The following is an 18,271-nucleotide window of genomic DNA, read 5'->3' as shown; positions in this document are numbered from 1 at the left end:
TTGCACCCCACGGGAGAATAATGCGACCCTCTTCGTGCAAGGGTTATGAACGTAAACCCCCAAATTAAGCTCACAATTAAAGAGATCCATGGAGTCGATTTAAGTGGCTGAAACTCGTTGGATGATTTAGATTTCTTGTAAGGTTGATCGAGTCTTCTTCAACAGTGTCTTTTCAATGAAAACCATACTAAAATAGTTGGAAATATAGATAAACTTTTTACATACACCTGAAATACCTATGATGGCTGAGAAGCAGAGGGTCTTGGAATTAGAAGGTAAGATGCTTCGAAGGTTTAATCAACAAATTGGTCCCTTAGGAGTTCTCCTGCGTAGGACCGTGAACACGCATAATTCAAAGTTGCAAAGGCCATGGTTTAATTACCAAATCTTGTCCGGAGTTAGGTGCACGGAACCAGGCTGCAAACTTCTTGGCTCGAGTTAATGTGTGCGTAAGCCGTGGTTTATTATCATACAGAGAAATTGTACGGCCAATCGTGAGTATTGTCGGCACTCGTACGTGTTAATTTCCTTAATACGATCGCTTATTTTTGAAAAACACGGGATGAGCTCCTTATCCAGTAACTTAAAGGTCTGACTAACAGTCTTATCTCGCTTAGGGCAGCTTGTTTGACTTCTAACAGTACCTCCTTCTGACCGGTAGCTCTTGATAACTGAATATCCTGAATATCCTAGAGGGGAGAAACAGTAAGAGAGGAAGAGATAGAGTTCTGGTAGCGGGCTTAGCTAGCCTAATCCTTTCTGTGGGTCGGCTTTGCATTAAGCAAAGTCCATCAACTTGGCGTAAAGCTGCAGGAGTTTCAAAGACTATATACAGTGATGCATTAATACAGTATTATCTAATAATTGGTGAAAATTTCATCTGGATTCGAACTTCGCGAGCGAACATCGTTCGGCTATTCTCTCTTTGATCGATTCTCGTGCGATGGTGAAAGTAATGGCAACTGTTTCGTATTTCGTCGCGTCTCTTTTTTCCGTTCTCCCCGATTGAAGTTCGTTGAACTGTTCGAAATGAAAGGAGGAAAGAAGAGAGTTAAGTTAATTCTTAGGAGCGAAGTAACGGCCATATTTCTCAATAAACAATAAATCAGCTAGGACGCCGAGTAAGGTATAACGCCCTCTCTTATAGATCGAGTTTTCCTCTTTCCTCTTTTCCGTGACACATGTCTTTACTCGCTTTTGCCCTTGGTCTTTCATTCCCTTCTGTCGTCCTTCGACTCTCGTTCGTTTGTCTCTTTCCGTCGCCTTTCGAGTCTCCAAGCCCCATTAATCTATGGTTATCTACGGCGTGCGCCGGATAAGTGCGTCGGAATGAGCCATTTCACCCTTGGGAGTTCGAATCCATCCTGTACCCTCGAACAGAAGCCCATCCGTAGACTGGCCCCTGGGCATCCTCTTTTACCCTTGTGATGAGCTGTGCAAAACTTTCTCTTTAACGAGATCATAATGACAGTGCCAACTATACGAAACAAAAACGTTCGGTGCCTGTACAATATATGTGTAATCGGAATATTGACGATCGTCCGACCACTATCGTCACATTATCGTCAAAGAAGCGTTTTAGGAGATTGTACAGGATCGTTCATCCGAACAGATCAAGACGAATAACAAAATTATTCACCCTCTACTTCCTATACTACTTCATAAAAAGGAACATAATGTTTGGAAAACTGAAGCGGATCAGTTGCTTCTCTATCACGTTTAGCTGTTTCTTCTTTAAATTTGAATTTATTCTCGATGCGAACAAACCATAGTGTATTTACTACAGGAATACTGAGGATTCTTACGAATTAATAGAAAATTTGAAGATGCAAAAATGCACAGAATACGGAAAGGTATATAAAATATTCGAGATATAGTATTCGTTATAGATACTCTGTAAACGTTTGCAGTCGTTGTAAGAATACGCATTCACGGAACTGAGTACGTTTTAAGTCGAGTATTAATTTCTTCGCATAAAATAAGTGCGAATAAGCAAGGTTCTGCTGTATTTTGTTGAAGTTTTTGCAGTGATGTAATCTTCCATCTGTAGCGATGTAAGCAAGGGAAACATAGGGGACCGAGGGCTGATCAAATTGTATTACGTCAGCAGGTTGCCATCGGCGAATCCTTAAACCTAGCTGTAACAACCGCAGCTCCTTTCCAGCGGTGAATAATGCTGCTAGGTTATCTTTTCACCTTCGAGTCTCATAAGTAAAGCGGAAAAGCAGCCTCCCCTGGCTGTCGGTAGATCCGACCTAACGAACTAAAGAACAACTTTACTTTGCACGCGAACCCCTGGTCTTCTTTCTCTCTCGTCCTGTCGCCGCCAGGTCCTCGACGTAGAGCTTGCCCTTATCGCCGGGAAAGTTAAGTGGAAGAAAATGCGTCTTCTAAAAACAGGGAGACGGCGAGTAAAGTTGAAATTGATGCACTGGACGGGACCCTGAACCCATGAGGTTTACGTGTCGCAAGCTGCTCCCAGCACCACCTTCTTTCTCTCGAAAGTTGCGTCGATGGACGCCCATCTATTATCGTAATCTAGCTTTCTGTGACGTGTCTATAAAGATCTTTTCTTATCGATTCGATAGCGATATGTCGATTTACCTTGATTTTATAAAACGGTCCTAAAGGTTTGTAAAAGGAATCGATATTCGATGAAAGATACTTTTGTATTAAGACTTTTGTATTAATTAGTAAGATTCAGAAGTATCATCGAAATTTCAGGAATGTTATTTCCTTTACGACTGTCGAGACGAAGCGAACGAACAGACTGTTGGGGACGGCGCGAGTTATACGCTCGCTTAGCTATAGGCAGTGTTATTGCAACCGTATAGCAACCGAATAGTCTAGGTTTCCGAACTGACGTTGGACGTGACAAGTGATATTATACCGAGTCGTCTAACTCCATTGCAGCCCACTAGATACGGGGTGTCTGACACAGACGCTCGGTAACTCAGAAACCAATGTGTCACAGAGAAACGGGGCTTCAGATTGCGCCTTAGTTTCATTGTGACCTGCCCGAGACAGTCGACGCCGCGTTGTTTCACCCCTGTTGGCTTATCGGTCCATAATGAGCAACCGTACAGACATTTAATCCGTACAGAACCAAACGAAACCACCGATTTCTGGACCTTCGATTCTGCTAAACGCGCGCAAACGTACAACAAATTTTTTCCATCTGTGAATAATAGCTAGACATTGGGTGGTTGCGATGCGTGATCGTGACGAAGCATCGAGAATACGGATTATAAATCGCGGATGTTGATGGGAAAGGCATCGTTCGATAAATTGGCATTTTATTATCGCTAATAACCACCCCAAATTATTGTCTAGCGATATTTACGCCGAGGCTAACCTCCAGCGCCGCACGTTCGACCGCGTCGTGCACAGGTATACGCACACATATGCGCAGTGTGTGCCATTCGCACATCGAACGTGTCTGCGTAGAGGTACACGCGCTTTTCGTGATCGTATTTTCACCATTATTTACGCGTCGCGTGCATACGGTTTTCGCTTCTACGCGGGCTTACGAATGTTTATCGGCAAAAATTAACGGGCAATTTGTACCGGGCGCATTGTCGCCGGTAATTATTATTTTATCGACGGTCACGCGCGAGAGCGCGGCCGATCTCCCGCGCTCTCATTATTTATTGGCTCTCGTATTCGATTCACCAACGGCACCACCGCTTCCATCCACCACCGCTTTTCGAAGAATTTGCTTAGCGGACAAACGTAAATTCGCCCGATATTATCACATGCTGGCTATTAAAGCGTTCGTCGCATAGTTCCACGAACTAATTTGCAATTGAAGTTTCCTATTAAGGGGTAGACCGCGTTTCTGTGATTACACAAGCCGTCTAACATTACGTTGCACACGTCGAGTTTGTCAACCGACAAAGCATTCGAGTCTGACGCAAACATCAGCTCGATTCGTAACCCCATGTACATGTACACGCGCCTTTCTCCCCTCCAATTTCCCATACCGATCGTTGGCTAATGTCGGCGCGCTTTCCCGTTATTTTCCCAAGGACCGAGTCCGATTACAAAGTCGAACATGTTTCGTATCGTTTCGCTTCGGTAATATCGTCCATACAGGCGTACAGGGCGACCGTCGACGCGCAGTTTTCCCTAATTGGCTCGGCTCATGCCGAGTCATGCACATGGGGAAAAAGAATTACATTTCGCGGCACGCCGCGCGTTGTTTATAAACGTGCAGGCACACCACTGCATGAAAACAAATGTTTGTAAAACACGAGGCTCGAGCATGGACGATGGACGTCTGGTCTGCTACTATCGCACGCATAAGCTGCAAACCACTCCGGTAGTTTACAGCATGACGCATCGGAAGGAATTTCGTAACAGGATTCGCAACAGGCGCAACGCAACGACTACGGACGAATAGGCGGCGCGTACACACGAAGAGTCGCGTTTCACGCGTCTGGCATCGCGGATGCACTCGATTATATTTCGATTATGGTTATAGTAAATCTAAGCTGGGGGTAGATAGCCCGAGGGAAATCGCATTAATTTCTATAACGACATTCACCGCGGTGCGGCAATTTCGGTATCGTTTTATCGGCGGCCACGTAACGCAAATACGCGTATATCTGTGTGACCGCCAGTGTGTATATAATATGAAGCGTATATAGGTGTGCAGGGATCTTTGCGCGTGTACAACCGCGTATCTACCGTTCGCCTCAGCTAATTTCGTGTTTGCTCGATTAATTTCCCGCGTTTAACGGAATTTGATGTTTCGTTAATTATTCTGTCGTGCGCGCTTCATACCGCACGCACGCCCCGACACGCATGCAGCTCTCGCCCCCGGTGATCGTTCACTACTTTTGCATGCAGCCATATCTGCCGCCTATCGTATCGCTGCTGGAGAACACCGCGATCCGCTAATATCACCGTCAGAATTGACAGCTGGTGCGAATGTAATTTATGCGTATTGTTTTTCCCCCGTTTGTTTGTTTTTTTTCTAACGGAACGATATAAATGTCAGTTTTCGTTCTACACCCACTATTTCATATTTAAAATATCACCGAATATTTGTGAGAAATAAAACACCAGGCTGATGGAAGTAAAAAGTCCCATTGATCGAGACGTCGGGAAACTGTACAAAATCACACATTTGTCTTTTATTCGAGTTCGTCCTCGACGAAAATCTTCGATTGGTTCACTTCCCCTGTTAGGGATACGCGCGATGTTTCCCCCGTCCTCGGTTGAAATCACGCAGAAATCGATCAGGCGACAATGCGTGCGATGAAATATTAAAATAAAAGCAGAAAGCGCGAGGCATCGTTAAGGCGGTAAGCTCGCATTACTCGGGGCGAACTAATCGCAACTTGTCAGAGTGATATAGGGCATGTGTATACCTTATACGGGAAGAGTTTAATGCCCCGTTTAAGCCATGCGAGGCTTAGCTACGTCCATTTTCTAACAAGGCCCCTAAACCAGAGATTAAGTCATCACTTTGCATGAGAGCGCTTCAAAAATCCAAGGCTTACGTCTAGACACCGATACGGGCGCAAGCGTCGCTAGCAACTGCGAATTAATTACCACGCTAAGAGCAATATCTCTGCCTCGTCCATTTTTCCCTACAACGAATCTTTTTCGTCCTTCGTATTATCCGCTTTTATCGATGAAAAAATCGTTCGAATTTCATCGGAGAAACTGAAACTTCTTGTGAATATCATCCTGCATATCGCAATTCTCTGATACATACAAAAAGCTAATAGGAATTTTTCGTTTATTCGACTTCGTGCAAAGGTATTATTCATTTCTCCATTTAAGTCGACACGTATCTAACAAAAGGCAAAGATTCAGCGTGGCGTCGCATACGCGGGCCAAGTTTGCAACATTGCGTAGCCCATTATACATACACACAGATCTCTCGTTTGCTCGACTGTCGGGGGTTGAAAGGGTGCGCGGGGGTTTGTAATGGGTGACGGTGTGGCCGCGGGTACACGTTGGCGTGTGTGTATGCATTTACGTGCTACGTTGCCAATGATTTATGTATACCGCTAATTACCAGCATGCACTGCACTGTTTTATCCGGCGATCATAGTTTTATTAGGCCAACCTGTGCATTGCGGTATTGTCAGCGCCAAAAGCACCGCCGGCGAACAATCCGTACCGGCTGCGTGAAATGTGCCACGTTCACGGACTGCGCGATCGATTAACGTTTCGCATAAAGATTCCCGGTTATCGAGTACCGCTGATATTGACGAATTTTATTTGCTAAAAGAATTCTTCGCTAGCGGAATTATTCGAGTTAGCTTGGAAATTTTCGAGTTAGAAATTGATAAGAGCAGGGATTCTAAGGATGGTTCTTTTCTATTTCTATTTTAATTCTTGTTGTGTATATATCGATTTCACTCGTATAACGTATTTCTCTTCTTTTCTTTTAACTTCAAGCTTGAGTGCCAAAATACTGTTAGTCTTCCTCGGATTTGTCTTTTTTCTTCGTTCAGTCGTATCATCGTGATCTTTTATTTGATATCTTTGCTCTAGCCACGCGCCTTTTACCGAACCTGTTGCCATTTGACCGCAATGTTCAATTTGTATCGGTTATCGCGTTCAATTAAACTCAGAGAATTTTTGGCTCCGATTACCGTGCATAGCTTGAGTGTACGAGCGCTGCGTCGTGGTGGCATCCATGTTACACAAAGGTATACACGCGTAGTCGTAAAATTGTCATGACGGACGATCGTGTCGGTATCACGGCGTTCCCTATCAACCGTGGTCCATATCGTCCGTTTAACTTGATGTACGACCAAACAACGTTTCCAAGAAAGAAAATTATACCTCTGCGTAATTGCTTCATTTTTGACTGACTGCTGAATTTTCTTTCCGTCTCTGTGTTCGCGTTTCTTTTGACCCACGAAACAACGAAACGCATGAATAATGATACACATTTTGATGGCACGGAAACAAATACCAGCTCGTTACGGTGGAAGCGCGCAGCTCCGGATTTCCCACGGCGCGACCATCGTTCTGCCAGAGAATCCGTTGATCGTTGAAGTAATTCGATCCCGCGTGTCACGCGTTTCATTTATAATCGCGCTGGAACGTCTATTACCACGAGTTTGTGTATCGTGTGTGATAGAGAGCGTAGGAGTGGGGCAGAGTATTGCACGTCCGTAGTGTTCAACTACACAGGGCTGCTTTCGGCTGAAGGCAGTTTCGGCGAAGGGGATGAAACGGGTTGCCAAAAGGGGGTGGAACACGAGGAGGAGGAAGAGTAGGAGGAAGAGTAGGAGGAGGTGGAGGAGGAGTGACAAGGGGTTGGAAAAGGGGGTGAGACGGGGGGGGTCTATCGCTGCCGCTACCGGAGCTGGCAATGCGAGTCTAGGTTATCCGGTGACAAAGCTGGTTCGGTTCGTGCAACGAGGCCCTCGGTACGTCGGATTATCACCATTGAAAATGGTGCAACTGAAACCCCACTGTTCGGATGCAGCGGCGCTTGAACGCGATACGGCAAGCTTTGCATCGAAAACCGGAAGCAAATTCCTTGTCTGCCGCGCATTTATTGGCGATCACAAAAGTCCAACCGGTGTTGTTTTTCCCGTTATCGAAATTTCTCTTCCGATCGATGCCTTTGGTGTACGGTTACCAATGTCCCCGTCGATCTATGAGATTTTTTTGGCATCGTTTACGGGGGGTGGTCACAGAGGGGCGACCCGGAAAGATTTTCCCCATTGGACGCGGTTACGTTTTTGCCACGGACGATTAACGTAGAATAGATAGAAACAGCGGGTTCCTGGGATTCTTCCAGGCCACTACAGTCGGATGGTCGGTGAACGAGGTAAGGCGAACCACCCTCCGGGGGGTTGTAGCTAAATTGGTGGCAGTATATTACCGGTCAGACTCCCGCATTTAATTTGAATATAATCGTGAAAGGAGATCTCAGGAGCTCGAGGGCACTTCGCGACGCAGAACTGCGTGACGGTGACCGGAAGTGCTCCCGGGACACCGGAAACAAAATGGCCGCTCCCTTCTACGCGACTTGCCTCTTTCCACTCTGCACGACCTTCCTACCCACCTACCATCTACCTACCTACCTACCTACCTACGCCTCTCTTTGCAACCCTCCTAAAGAGCGTGAATTCGTAACGGCAGAGTTAACTTTGCATTGTGCGGCTTCGCGGTCGTCTCGCTCGAACATCGAAACGTTCGTCGCTCTTGGCGTACACGCGCCCACGATAAGGCAGCTCCCGTTTGCAAGAGATACAGCCCTAACGAAATATTATGATATATCATTTCTATCGTTTACTTCTCGCACCGTTTTCTACCGTGCGCCAGAGATTATCCGGAAACGTTTCTATTAATGGCGGACGTCATGACTTGCCAGGCGTTTCGTACACCGTGGAAGTTTAATGATTTTCGAGTAATTACGAGGCCAGGCGATGACTCGCGTGGGAATGCAGCAGAGCAGCGTGTTCGATAAGCGCCACGGAACAATAACAATTATACCAGCCTGACTCGTAATGCCTAAATACAATATAAGCACGAACAATGGGCTTTGCGAGGGAGAAGCCGCTCGACAATACCTGCCGTGCTTTCATAGACAAAAGGCGAGCTCGAAGTTCCGTCGGTTGGATCGCAAGGCGAAAAAGCTATGTCTACCATTGGCGACGTTTAAACGGCTCCAATTGTCGTTTATCTATCTACCGTTGTAATTCGCGTAAGATATTCATTTATCTCGATATAAGGCGTATATAATGTAATAATGGTTCTTATTAACGAGACAGGATATCGTAAGTTGTAAAAACATGCAGTGATCGAGCAACATCCTTATTAAATTAATATAAAGATACAGTAGCGCTTTATCAGTCTCGAATGGTTAGAAGGGACGATCGAGTTGTTTCGCGGCAAACCTACATTTCACGACAATTGTATCGGTTACTTTTATTGATACCGTTAACTCGTCGGAACATACCTGTTAATGGATAAACGGAGTACTTTTATCCGGCCGTACATCTCGATAGAGGAAAGCACGTGAGTGGAAGCGAGCGATCGAGTGAGAGAAGAGAGGAGAAGGAGACCAACCCCCGCGAGTTTACGATGTACGACTCAGCTTAGGAGCGTATGATTAAACAACTCAGGTGTTTTATGCTCGGCTCGTAGAGATCGCGTGACCCAACGGCCACATCCGTTTCCGCTTTACCTACGGTCAACCGCTTCGACCCCTAACCAATGGTTCGCCTTAAGGGTTGCACGTTACCTTCGACCACGAAAGAAAGTATACTTTCGACGTATCTTTAAGCAGTAATCGGCTTTGCTCGATAGTCACGTGCTACCGTAGGAGCACGCCGAGCTGCTAACCTTTGCCCATGCGGCACCATACCTCGTACCTATTTTTCTTTTCTTCTTTTCATTTTTATTCTCGGCATCGCGGTCGCGATAGGAGTCGCTTACATGGTAAAAAATTCTATTTTTAATGGTGGATTATATTTTAAATTCAACAGAGAACATGTAACTCGTTCGAGTAGAAACAGCCACTCGACTAATCCCCGGCGACGATGGCGCAAACATTCTCTACTCACGTGTACCTTGTTTGTATCCGAACCGAGACGCACGATACGTTGATATCGGTGAAACAGGAGCCCGTTAGTAGAAGACGGAAACATTCGTAGGGAGAAAGGTCAAAGAAATGCCGTAGTCTGACATTAGGTGGACGAAATGTCGCGTCAACACCCTTTAAACCTCTCGACCTGGCCGAACGAGTACGAACCTAATCCTCCCTCTTATTATTTTCAAAGCTTTTGTACGATCGATGGCTGCTCGTTAATTTCGGGGATACCGTTTGCCGTCGAATATTCCAGGAATAATTCCTGCAGGAAAATTAATTAATTTGCTAATTTCAGATTATCGGAACGCGGTTACGCAACGAACGTTTCTCGCGAACGGCGGATATTTGGCTCGCGCGCCCTCGGGATTCGTTAGTTTTCCGGGGAATTAGTCAGCGTGATTTGCATCTGACGTGCACCTCCAGGCACCTACACGTCGCTCGCATAGTTCGGAACTCTCCCGACTTTCCAGTCGGATCTCCTCTCTTGCTAGATGTCTCAACACCCCTACCGTGCCGTCCTCACGTCAATTATGCCCGTCACAGAAATTTCACCGGACTTCTTCGTTACACGTAGAACGCGAATTCATTTTTCAGGAATTTCAATTTTCACGTAAACGAGGATACGCCTGTTTCTGTCGAGAATTAAAGCTGTTTTTAAAAACAGCTGAAATTAAAAACTGTTGTTCGATATCGTCAAGTATACTTTCGAAGATTCGTCTGAACGATAAATATCTCGTTGCGCAAAATCGATGGTAATAAAGAAGAGAAAGTATGTGAATAAGAATGGTGTAATTAATCTGACTTTATTGCTCAGTCCGGCGAGAAAGCACGACAGTTACTCACGGCTTCTCGATTCTTGCGCCGATTATCTTCATCCGCCGGATTCACCGAGGTGTTTCGATTTAAACACAGACTCGAACGAGCTTCGGGCTTAACTTGGTTGTTGTGAATAAGTAAGCGAAGTGTTGCGAAGTGCTGCAGAAGTTTTGCCAAGCCCCCAGGCACACGGCCGGGTTGGCTCGAATTAAATTGTTATACGGATGAGCTGCCACGACGAATACTTCCCAGAAACCAGTGACTTTCCCACCACCCTTGGGTGTGAATGTTTAATCACAGCCTCCCGTTATATTTAATAACATAATATCGCTAGCACGCCTAAGACTATACCCCCGGTTCTCCAACAACTCAATAACGAGATTCCATACAATTCACTTTTCCAAAGTTTCTATTTTTCTTTCGTATGATTTTCCTCTGCTCGAATTATTATCTTAGATCGTGTTATATCTCGAAACATTCGAGTATCGCGTACCGCTGTTCTAAGAGATCGTCAAGCACCTCACCTGTAATTACATTGTTGACACGCAAAACACTCCAAGTGATAAACGTTCGTTCTCGCCCTCATCACCATCTCGAAGGCTGGAATGGTTTTATTGCAGGCCGCACAGTGACCAGTGTGTCCAAAGAGTCTGCGCAAATCGAAAAACAAAACTTTATTATGATAAGAAACCCGACGAGACAAAGGTTTTGTAATTTCCTGCTTTATTTTCTTCTTTCACGATATTATGCTATTCGACCGACCAAAATGTGTTGTCATGGCATTGGGGTAGATAGACTTTTAGTTGAGGAGAAGCAATAAGCTTACGACCACGAGGAATATGCCATCTTCAAATATTGGGCTATTAATAAAGGCCACGGAGGTTCGACAGCGAACGCTCTTTGCAGACGCGCCACCTGCGCGTTTCCCTCGGGACTTTGTAATCTCAACACGGTTTATTTGCCCTCGCCTGTTTATATGGGACGTGGATGTATTCAATAAGGGAAACTCATCTGTAAAATTCGATTTGTTGCTTCCGTTCGCCACGTCGAGGTCTGTCCGTACGTGTGCTTAACGTCGCCTTTTCCACTTTGCTCTTTATTGACGTCACCGTGCACCACGGCACAATGAAATATGAAACGTCAACGTGCCCACACCAGAATAGAATTATAATATTACAAACTCGCGATTCTTTCACGGGTATACACGTTGTGATGCGTTTTGAGAAATGGTAGTTAGGCAAATTGCTTACTTCAGATAATCCTTCTTGCACAATATTAGATTAGACTTTATAAAAAGCGACGGGCCAGCTTCCACGAGTCTGCAGTTGCAGCTGTTACACTTCAAGCAGTCTTCGTGCCAGAACATGTCCAATACCTTCAGAAGATACCTGCAATTTGAAAAATTTAGTTTATTTACGATCTCTCCAGTATCCGAAGAATATAAATAGATGAAGAATTTATCGTTATTCTGAAACGTTAAAGGAGTATGTCAAAAATTGCTCGCAAGATTTCGTAGCTTCAAATAAACGTATCAAGTAGTAGTTTATCGTTTTCTATTAGTAAACGACTATAGTCTGATGTTTTCCAGAATTATATCTCAACTTCTTTTTCGACTCGAATTTTTCAATTCCTTTAGTTCTTTATCACGTGGTTCTTATGTTTTATAATATTGCGTGTATTTGGTCGTATAGATAGTACAGTTGACATTCGTTCGAGTTTGTTTTAGACATGCAAAGACGATAGTTGTCTATGGAATGGTCTGATATCCACCTTTCTGTGATCACCTCTCCACAGCCACCACATTCTCGTTGCACTGCCCCGTTCTTGCTCGGCTCGCTTTTGGTCACATCCATTGTTAATTAATTTTCAGATGTCACTCGGATTTCCTGCAACATAACAAAATCTCTATTGATCACCTGAACTCTGAACAAGCAAACTAATATGAGAACGATAATTATTATATACGTAATCGATCAATTAATTTTGCCCTGTATTACCACTCGATTAGCTAACACGGTAAATCATCGTTCAACAGAACCAAATGACTAATCACGTTTGCGTGCTTTTAACAAGTTTCAACGGCATCTGGCACTAGGACGTCGGCTTGTCTATGAGCAATTAGAGTTACAGGTTGAGAATTTAACGGCGCGGTTAGTGCCATCTGTGTCCATCGTGGTGTGCGTAGCCGGGTCTTTCTCTGCCCGTCCTCGTGGTCGCCTCTTTCTCGCGCGATGCGGTCAGAGTTTAGAATCGAATTAGTTTGACCCTCTCTTCTCTCCACTTATTGCACGTTTAAGCGGCACCGGTTCTGAAACAACCACCGGCTTGTCGGGTAACGGCTGTGCGAGCTTCCCGATAAACATTAATTGTTTTCGCCGGAAGACGTATGTATTAATCCACCCCTATGTATGCCGTTTAAACGAAATTTCGGGGTTTAACGTTTATTTAATCGGCAGCGTTTGCCTTCTCCCGTTCTATTTTATTTCACCGGTCGTTCACGGTTATTGAAACGCGAAAATATCGTCCGTTTTCAGGATAGTAAGGTTTAGATATAGAGTGCAAATATGTCTGATTGAAGTATAGCCTGCAGTATTTGATTTATCATTTGTTTTTCGTACTTTGTTATATCATACGATGGAAAATACAATTTTTGAGGGAAAACGGCAAGTTTCAGCTTCGAGGCAAGAATGTTTGAAACAGTTTCGATTGTCTAGATCCTAAAATATTACATTAAACGGAGTATCGTATTTCCCTTGGACGTGATATTTCTAAGAAACAGTTGATCTTTCGTTAGTTGTACCTTCTGCTAATTTGTTCACGCGAATGGTCCAAGATTTAACATATTCTAGAAGAGTAATCGATAGTTAATTTTGTATGTGATTTCTGGATATACCATTGGGAAAGGTGTAGTAGCATTGGATATTTATACTAACCAAACACAATGTGCATGCATCTTGGATTAGTTCGAACGCTTCCATAACTTTTCACAAAGTGCTTTCACAACGGACTTAAATTCTGTCTACGTCCACAGGGACGTTCGATCTTAACCACCCTGTATATTTACGAGTACCCGGTGGATGCTATGAGCAAAGTTTGTGCGGTTTCAATATGTCCTCTCCCTCTAGCCTGGACACAATATTACAGGGACGTTAATATCTTCTATGCGGTTGAGACTGCGAAGCAAATATTAATACCGTGCCTTTGATACGTTAATTAATAAAGACCGAAATATTTGAAACTCATACGTTTAGAACGATATTATGACTCGATCGTTGCCAGCGTTGCTACACTTTGCACTACAATTTTTCACAACAAAATATTATTTATGGAATTAATTCAATTTCTAAACTATATCTTTTCAAAACTATTTGTTTGGAAACTAAACGAAACCTCAAATTCGATGGATACGTCGAAGCGAGTTAATTAATTATGTCGAATTCATTGCGTGCTAGCCTGGTTATCGATACATCGAATATGATCTAAATAATGGTACAATTATTATGCGTAACTTTATACCCCTATAAGGGAGGTGATTAATAGAACAACTAACTAGCCAGGTAAATTATGCAAACTATTAAATGCGAATGCGCCCAAAGTTGCCCACATAATAATTGGGTAACGATCGAATGCTCCATACATTGAATTTATGTCGTACGTTAATATATTTTATTGTTATTATTGGTTGATTAAAGTCGTCGTTAATACGTCCATCGCGAAAAGTATGAGAGCGGCGTACGTGTTATTGCCTGCACACGTATAGAATTCTGTACGTCGAATATCGATCACACGTATATTTGTAATTTTAAAACACCATTGTCCTTCGTTTCATATTCCGGCACGTTCGAGGAAACGAGCGTTTCTTGGATACGGAGAAGCATGTGAATACCGTCCAGTGACCGGAACTTGTTTTCCTTTGAGATTCGAAAACGTGAACGCTTATTCTACATGCACGTATAACGCTTATTCTACAAAAGTATTTTCGAGCTAGGCCTGGAATTTCACCGCAGAAATTCCTGCGGAAGCCAACCTGAATGCCAGCGACGACCTGGAAAACCTTTGCCGACTGCATGCGGTCGGTCAATTTCCACTTTGTTCCACAATTTTCGTAGTTTACAGTCGCGGTCGTTGCCGGCCGTCCGAAAACGCCTTGTCCGCCGGCAAAGAATAGAAACGCGTGACTAAACCATCGTTGCGATAGATAGAAACATCGTCTGAAAGCGTTGCGCCGTTTAATTAGTAATTTAGATGGCAACTTTATCGCGGATGCGGTCGCAATTGTGCTTGTAACATTAACGTCAGTTATTCAGCAATATCGCGCCGCTAGCTTTTCGTGCTTCGCGTGGCTTTAATTACTCGGTAGAAGTTACTATCGTCGGGAAGCGAACGGAGCACAGTGGTAACGGTTCGTTGGAACGTAACCGTGAAGGGTCCATAACGAGAGCTTTCCCTTCGAAAGCGGCTCGCATCGCTGGCGATCTGTTCATCAGGTACGTGATCAGATCATCCACGGACGCTGCTCCTCAAAGCGACGATAATTCGATTATCTCGTACATGTTCGACAACCGCCAACATGTCCTCCAATTGGTAGATCTTCTTAGTTAACCATCTTCCTGAATGTAATTAAATTAGTTCCGTGTAATCTGTGTCCAGCCGATCGAGCCTCCATTTTTTCCTAGCTTCGTCGAGTGACTTTGAACTTCCAACGATATCATTCTCCATTATTTATCCGATCTCTTCGTTACGTTTCACTTGTTATCTTCGAATGGGATGAATCTTATTCGTCACCAGTGTCATATCGCACCTTACATCACGTTATGAAATATTTTTATAAGAAACGAGGATATAACTATGTACAGAACGGTGGTAACAAAGACGCAAGAAGATTTCCTTGAAACGAAAACCGTGGAAAGGAGGTCTCTGTTTATCGACGTAACTGGGCAGTCTCGATGCAGTTCTCAAGGCTCCGCCCTCGCAGCATCCGTGACACTCCCAGAGTACCACCCCTGCAATCTCCTCGACGGAAAAACAAAATTTTCCGCGTTTCCTTCACGCGCTTGTAAACAGCGTGATATACCTAGGAAAAAGCCGCGTCATATTCTCGCGCGAGATGCCTTTTCGCCGGTGTTTTCGTCGACCTGAGAGAGCAGAGGCTCGGCTGGAAATTTTTCCAACCGGCTTTCGCTCGGCACGAACGCTTTTGTCTTTAATAATGCTTCTGCGGAAGCGTTATCTTTTACTTTTAGGACGAGAGTACGGGCATCCGGTGAGTCGGTCCATTAATTAGGCGGGCCACATTAAGCCGAGCATTAATATACTCCGCTGGCTGTTTTGTTTTATCCCGCAGGAAGGACGTAACCACCCCCGGAGGTTGAAGGGGGTGGCCAGGCAAAGGCAAGTGGGGGAATTATTTCGACGGCGGCAGCCTGCTAATCCGACCTGCCATGCTACCGCCTTATCCCTAGAGACTGTTTAAATTCTGTAAATCGTCCTGAATATCCCCCTCATCCCGCCTGTTCAACGAACACGGGGAACTGTTACTTGTTTCCGGAAATTTAAAGGAGTCTTGCTAATAAAGACACGCGAGACTTAGCTTTCCACGTGATATCGCTGGCACCTTGAGATTTTACGACTCGAGTTCCTTCTTCCTCGCTGTATTTTAACTTCAAACGTCGTCTGATGGAAAATGATTATGATATTCTAACGTATAACGTTATATAGTCTTTACGACAGTTATTGTATTTTCTCTAAGCCGCAAGAAGTTGAGTAACTGCTAAAAGATTACATAACTTGATATTCCTGAATATTCGTTAACAACGAGGATAAAAAATGACTATGCGATGTAAAGTTTAAAATAAGAAAGCGTTATTAACGACGAAACGTGTCTCGATACTTTTCAGCTGACGTGTAAATCCCGTTCGTCGTTGAGAACATGTTACTTGAGATGATACAGGGGCAAGGAAGATACTTTCCTTGTTCGGTGATCATGCGAAGCTATACGTGTTCTTACTTGTAGATGTGATACTTTCGACAAATACGGTATCTGGAGAAAGTATTTGCGTATTTTCTAATGATGCGTTCTTTTTCTCATCAGATTCTACATTTTCTTCAGATAGTATTTAATTTTTGTAGTTACACGTGCTACTAACGATAAGTGATACATCGTCAATATACTTTGGTCTATCGAATTAGTACAATATGTAGATGCTATGTAATGTTAAGAATTGTGGATCTTTGGTGCCGAAATAATGTTGAAGGAACATTGAATATACACTGTGGTGTAATATTAAAATAATAATATATTTATTACAAGAAGGATTTCTCACATATTCTTCGATTCACACTTGCACGTGTCTCCGCACTTTCTCTACACTCGACTGCTAACCGACTCTTCCAGATGCTTCTAAACCACTGCCGATCGTCTTTTGTCCTAACTAAGGCCTGGACGCTTACACACATGTATCCACACACTAATACTCACATACTAGTAACTCTAATACGCATTTAACCCAGTCCAGCACGGAAAATTATACATATTTCAACAGTAACAAATAAAAAATATTTCGACGATCGTATTTCTACGAGAAATAACCCAAGCATTTCTTCCAAGCGTCTTTTCCGGATCGACGAACGGTATATCTTGGGGTAGAAAAATTTGAAGTCGGTCGTCGTTCCGCAAGTTCTTACTTTTATATTATACAATGCGTTAGGAAATCGGTTTATGCGTATGTTTAGGTCAACACACGCGGAGGTGGCCAGGATGGGAGGAGTGGACCGTAACGATGTAATTTAACGGGCCAAAGGAATATTTCCTACGGAATAAATCTCGCGTAACAGCGCCAGTGAAATCCTCGTTTACCCGGCATTCAGCCCTTGCTAATGGGGGTAATTTAAGGGATGTTTTAAGCGGGCCGTGGCACACGTGAGTCGCACAAAAAGTTCACGTATTACGACCGTGGCTGTGCCGTAATCACGCATTAGCATTCCGAACGGTCGATGTCGACCGAAAACACGCTGGCTGAGAACGTCGCTTAAACTCTTCCTCCGTTTCGGTCCAACGACCGACGAAAAACACCCCACAGTCACGTGAAATCGTCCAAACTGCCTGCGATTTAATAAAACGAAACAAAGAACTAGCCATGTTGTTTCTTCTGTCGCTTTAGCTTCCATAAGTTTCAAAACGCACAATCTCGGCAAAATATCTAACGCAAAATTCGTCTTTTCTACTTTGCCGATGAAAACTGACGGTACCGAGAGTCCTTCCAGCGCAATGGAAAAAAAAGAAAACGTTAGCCAGCCTCTAAGCAGTCATCGTTCCGGATAATTTTCGTCCAAGAGCCGTTTAAGGATAACGGAAACGACGGAACGGACAAACGGTCTGTTTAACAAGTTCTTTCGCGCCGATAAACGCGACCGCCGTGTCTCCACTCTTTTTCTCTTCATATTTGCCGTCCCCTTCTGGCCAGACCGCGGTTAATGAAATTCTAGTCAGGTCGCGGCATTCTTTCGTCAGGTGGCAATGCCATCTACCGCCTCCTTCCCTGTCGCATCGCGTTGTCAGGCCACTGTGTTTCTTTCTTTCTTCTCTTCTTCTGTCTTCTTCTCTTGTACTCCTTCCTGTTTTTTTTCTAACCCATCCGTCCACCTTTCTCTCTCTCTCTTTCTCTCTCGCTATCTCTCCATCTCCAACCACCACCCGCCGCGCACCTCTGTTCCTCTTCTACGGCACGAGAGAGGGTGGCCACAGTCTTCTGGAGTGTAGAGAGCAGGGGTAACGGGGTTTGCGTACGTCGTGACGCGGAGGGTTGGTGGCTGAAATGGGGTGGTGTGCAGTCAGATTACGCTAAGCTATGCCCGTACGTGCTCGCATGGAAGTTCCACCCC

At 44.3% G+C, this 18,271-nt stretch overlaps 1 protein-coding gene across 1 annotated transcript in view; it reads right to left on the bottom strand.

The window, feature by feature from the left end:
* LOC132907849 (LIM domain only protein 3-like) overlaps positions 1-18,271 on the bottom strand; it is a 70,572-nt gene that overhangs the window by 17,023 nt on the left and 35,278 nt on the right. Inside the window, exons 2-4 of the mRNA XM_060961287.1 lie at positions 12,161-12,276; positions 11,641-11,778; positions 10,915-11,040 (exon numbers count right to left, since the gene is read on the bottom strand). Coding sequence (XP_060817270.1) covers positions 10,915-11,040; positions 11,641-11,778; positions 12,161-12,243 — 347 coding nt within the window. The 5' untranslated portion in view covers positions 12,244-12,276. The remainder of the gene's footprint in view (positions 1-10,914; positions 11,041-11,640; positions 11,779-12,160; positions 12,277-18,271) is intronic.

The sequence above is a fragment of the Bombus pascuorum genome, chromosome 6, assembly GCF_905332965.1.
Source record: "Bombus pascuorum chromosome 6, iyBomPasc1.1, whole genome shotgun sequence".
Lineage (NCBI taxonomy): Eukaryota > Metazoa > Arthropoda > Insecta > Hymenoptera > Apidae > Bombus > Bombus pascuorum.
Note: the sequence above shows the minus strand (reverse complement) of the source record. Positions and strands in the feature narration are given on the sequence as shown.